Source organism: Hordeum vulgare, chromosome 3H (assembly GCF_904849725.1).
Source record: "Hordeum vulgare subsp. vulgare chromosome 3H, MorexV3_pseudomolecules_assembly, whole genome shotgun sequence".
Lineage (NCBI taxonomy): Eukaryota > Viridiplantae > Streptophyta > Magnoliopsida > Poales > Poaceae > Hordeum > Hordeum vulgare.
The window spans coordinates 20,107,173-20,112,124 of NC_058520.1; the positions used below are offsets into that span (position 1 = coordinate 20,107,173).

The 4,952-nt window shown below is 43.0% G+C and overlaps 1 protein-coding gene across 1 annotated transcript; it reads left to right on the plus strand.

Annotated features, from left to right (window-relative positions):
* Nucleotides 1–837: 837 nt before the first annotated feature.
* LOC123442634 (uncharacterized protein At2g39795, mitochondrial-like) lies at nucleotides 838–4,255 on the plus strand. The gene is made up of 3 exons (XM_045118737.1): nucleotides 838–1,105; nucleotides 3,311–3,687; nucleotides 3,801–4,255. The coding sequence occupies exons 1-3, from the start codon at nucleotides 866–868 to the stop codon at nucleotides 3,958–3,960; spliced, it is 777 nt and encodes a 258-aa protein (XP_044974672.1). The 5' UTR covers nucleotides 838–865; the 3' UTR covers nucleotides 3,961–4,255.
* The last annotated feature ends 697 nt before the right edge of the window (nucleotides 4,256–4,952 follow it).

Here is a 4,952-nt window from a genome sequence, read left to right on the forward strand (position 1 = left end):
CGAAGATTTACAATCCAAGGCATTATAAACTTGTATCAGACAATTTTGATAATAAGTTTGGACCATCAAAATCAAAAATCTTGTACGGTATTTCTCTCATAAGGTTTTCCACCATTGATTCTATTGGTAAGGAACGCTTAAATCACTTCCAAAGAACCTTACGCCCAAAGAACTTGCACATAGTACAATCACACTTCCTTCCCTTCGTCAATTTTCTTGACGACAATAGTTTTAATCATCAAGAATTCAAAGGATTGTTTCAAATATTTTTCAATAAAAATACAATTTTTTGTTAGATTTTAATTTGAAAGGTTTTAATAACCAAGATAGTGAGAGTAGGTCATTTGGAAGGACGACCTTTATGGAGCCGGTTATTTAATTTTTTTCTAAATTTAAACTTCTTAATTAGAAAACAACAACAACAACAAAAAACGTATACAAAGATGCAATGTATACATGGTAAAATTCCACGATCAAGTACATTGAACCGTGAGCTGCACAGAAAAACAAACTCATAGACTTTGATAAATAGTGCATGTGCTAAAAAGCCACATAATAGTTTTTCTTGCACAGCTCTCGTCTTAACGTATTTCATCATAACAATTTACACACATATGATTTATCTCTCTAGCATATATGTGTGTGTTTTCTTTTCTTTTTTTGAAAAATAAAAGTATGATTTTCGAATTTTTCGAAATTTGGTCTTATGGAGCTCGAGCTCCATTCAGCATTTTCGAATAGACTGTTTTTTTCTTTTCTTTTCTTATTAGTATAGTCGAATGACCTATAAACCCCGCCCCACCCCCTCCCCAGCCCCAAACCCCTCGACCACGAAAACCCTAAACCGCCGCCGCCGCCGCCAGCCATGGCCCTCTTCGCCGCCGCCCGCCGCGCTGCCTCCTCCTCGCTCCCCCTCCTCCGCGCCTCCGCCTCCCGCGGCGCGGCCACCCGTGGCCAGGCCCTGCTCCGCCCCCTGGCCGCCGCGGCGGCCCGCCCGATGCCCTTCTCCTCGGCGACCGCGCTGAAGCCGAGCTCCGACGACGAGCTCCTCCGCGTCGTCAAGGCCGAGATCAAGTTCGCCGAGGACTGCGACGACCACGACCGGGTTCGTCCGCCCGCTCCCCGAAACCTTTTTTAGCGGCGTTGCTGTTAATTTCGATCTGTCGCCGGCTTGTGGCCCGAATCCCTTCTTCGGTGTGGTTGCGGTCTGATGTTCCCGGAGGGAATTGATTGGGTAATCTGTCGCCGTGGGGCAGTTGAGATTTCGGTTAGTGTTAGTGTTAGCCTGCCGCGGTAGGACTGGAAATGGTGTCAGATATTGATATTCCCCATTCGATAGGGAGGGATTCCTCTTAGGTGATTTGGCAGTTACATTACTCTGGTCATGCCCATATCTTGCTCCATTTGATAGTGTAATTCGAATTTCAGAGTAGTATCTGCTACTACAACCTGAGGGTTTTCTTCACTAAATTAGGCTATGTTCGCTTCTGTCGGTTCCTTGCTGTCCATGTGAAATCCTTTTCATGGTACCATTGGTTGACTTTCATTGTTGGTGATTCTGCAGTTGATATATACTCAAGGTTTACAAGTTGACGAGTCGTTCCGAGGTTGAGACTTATAGACTAATCGCGACAAGTCAGACACTGAAGTGTAGTCAGCCCTGGAGTTGCGACTCATAGACTAGTACTCCCTCCGGTCCCTTTTAGTTTGCATATAAGTTTTGTCCGAAGTCAAAGCATCTCTACTTTGACCAAACTTATAGAAAAAATTATCAACATTCACCATGCCAAATCAATATTGTTAGATTCTTTATGAAATGTAGTTTCATAGTGTATATATTTGGTATTGTAGATATTGATATTTTTTAATATAAATTTGGTCAAACTTTGCAAAGTTTGACTTGACCGAAATCTAATACGCGGAGTAAAAAGGACCGGAGGGAGTATTGACTAGTCCTTTGACTCGTAATCCATGCGTAGTAGTCGATAGACTACAGCAAAGAGTGTCTAGTTTTTTTAAACAACACTTTTTTTTGCGAATCTAAACAACACTTCTTGCATAATTATTTTTCTTTTATGTAATATTGCATGAGGATTTGCATGTGCCTTGTACCAATGAGTAATTTAGCGTTTTGGGAATTGGTTCTTTCTTACTACAGTCTTGAACTCTTAATGCTATAGTATGGCCCTGTTCATGGTGGAGGTTTCGTTACTTGTTTTGTGCCGCCTAGGTTGTATGTCGTTGCAGTTTCTGTGATATGTTTGGCTGGACTCTGCTCTTTTCACAGCTATAATGTTTCTTGGCACTTTAAAGCTTGCATGCTTGCCATACCAGACCATCAGTGTTCCGCTGCTATGATAAACTGTTCAATTATTTGCATGTTCCTCTGTCTTTTTCCTACTATGGCAAGGCACACTGGTTGCTTGCCTTTTAACTGCACAACTCATGCACTGAGTTGAGTTTTATGCGTCAAATAATCCGTTTTGACAAGGCTCACTGATGGATACTAAATTCATTAGGTGCATTTATTTATATTATCATATTGCTTTACGTTTTTTTTCAACTTAGTGTTGAATGTTGAGTATAAGGTTCCAACATAAAAGAATATATGCTTTTCCAGTCATGCTTGAGTATTTCTAGCTGGCTGGAGTGAGATCGAACCCGTACAGATCGTAGTTGCTAACATACCAACTAAATATTGCAAAGATTTACTTATACCTTAACTCATACTCCCTCTGTAGTAGGACAGAAGATTTACATATACCTTAACTAGTAGTTCTCCCCAACTACCAGTATTTAGGTACAGAAGGAGTATTTGAGAAACCTACCTGGGTTCTTTGGATGTAGCAGGACAGAAGGTAGATGTTCTGACGGCGTGTGAAATGCAATTGTTTTATTTGCTACGTAGAGTTATTATGATTCAGTAATGTAATCTTCCAGGCCTTTTGGAAGGTGTAGGAATTCAAGCAGTTTTGTTCTGGCTTGGCATCTAATCCATGAATTGACATATTTAGAGGGAAGACATGAGTGTTGGAAAAGAGTTGAGTTATCACGGTTCAGCAATGTAATCTTCAAGGCATTCTCAAAGGTGTAGGAATTAAAGCAATTTGTTCTGGCTTGGTATCTAATCCATAATTAACATTTCGGGAGAGAAAACATGAGGACTGGAAAGAATTGAGTTGCCCTATTTATCTTTGCCGCGACACTATTTTTTACATTCAGCTTAGCTTTACTGTGAGCAAGTTTGGTGTTCATTTTAGTAGTGTTGAGTTGGTGTGCAGAGTCTCACCTTTTCCGTCTTATTAAGCAGGTTGAGGAGGTCCCAGATAGCTTCCCTTTCAAAATCACCGACAAGAAGGGGTTTAATGACATCACTCTTACAAGAACTTACCAGGGTGAGAAGATCGAGGTTCTGGTTTCCATGCCCAACCTAGTCACTGGAGACGAGCCGGAGCATGACCAGGACGAGGATGACAAGGAGAAAGACGATGATCAGGATGACAGCGAGAAGCCCCCGAAATCCACTCTTCCCCTCACAGTCACCATCACCAAGAGCAGCAGCGGCCCAAGCCTCGAGTTCACCTGCACCGCCTATCCTGACGAGATCCTCATTGATACCTTGTCCGTGAAGCAGCCCTCTGCGAACTTGGAAGAGGAGGACATTGCATACGAGGGTCCTGACTTCAAGTAAGAACACAAACCATAGCTTGGCCATTTCAATTTCCTGGGTAACTGAACACACTTATGCGTTGCTGCTTGCTGATGTTGTATATGCTTGGTCTTTGATCTCTCTCGTGCAGTGACCTCGACGAGAACCTGCAGAGGGCATTCCACAAGTACCTGGAGCTGCGCGGGATCACGCCCATGACGACAAACTTCCTGCACGAGTACATGATCAACAAGGACAGCAGGGAGTACCTGTTTTGGCTCAACAAGCTCAAGGATTTCGTCAAGCTGTAGAGAGTACAAGCTATGATCCTATCATAAGAGACGAGCCAATGTGCTTTGCACATCCTGTCCTGAGACCTTTGGGGCTTCGGAACTCAAAACTGCTCCGTGTTTAGTATACGATGACAATGTGTATGTGCATGCTTATCGTCGTGTTTTAGATCGCTTTTTTGGCAGCGTGGAAACGACCGGGTGATGCTAGAGCTGAAAACCTGGGTAGGGCTTCAGATAGAATATACTTCCTTGAGTAGTGTTGTGCTATTTCTGAAGAAATAATTATGCTCTGTGGAGACGCTTGTGAACCGCACTGTTTGTTAGCCGCTCTTTACTGCAACATGTGCATTGTGCGTCAAGGCCTAACGTTTGCCTGCCTGCCTTCACTAAACTGAGGTCAAGTAGTGTAAATAAATGTGTAGGCGCAAGCTAGGTTGTCGAGGAACACAAACCTTCTTCCTCTTAATGAACAACAGCAAACGCCACGTTAGTGACACCGAAAAGAAAGAAATGACATAAGAACTACAAAAGATGGAGAGAAAAGAAAGAAAATGACATAAGAACTACTCCCTCCGTCCCAAAATTTTGTTTTAGGTTTGTCTAGAAATGGATGTATCTAAATACTATAACATGACTAGATACATTCATATTTAGACAAATGTAAGACAAGAATTTTGGGACGAAGGAGTACAAAAGATGGAAAGAGTCGTCGCTTGCAATCTTTGATCTCATTGACACAACCTTCTTCATCTGACCAAGCAAGCAGAGGCTTGAGCTTGGCTGTCTAGTCGCCACCCGACAACATCCTTAAGGAGGAGTAGTGTTGATAGGGAACAAGGGATCCAAGGTCTGCTAACCCAGCTTTAGATGAGAGCATCCGGCTCTTCCAAGTTTAGGCTACTGCCTCCATTCATGAAAACTCAAGTGAGGTGGAAGCCATCAACTATCGGGTCGAGGACCAAGGCAGCCGATCCCCCATGCCAGATACTGGTTGGATGGTCGTCTGTCAA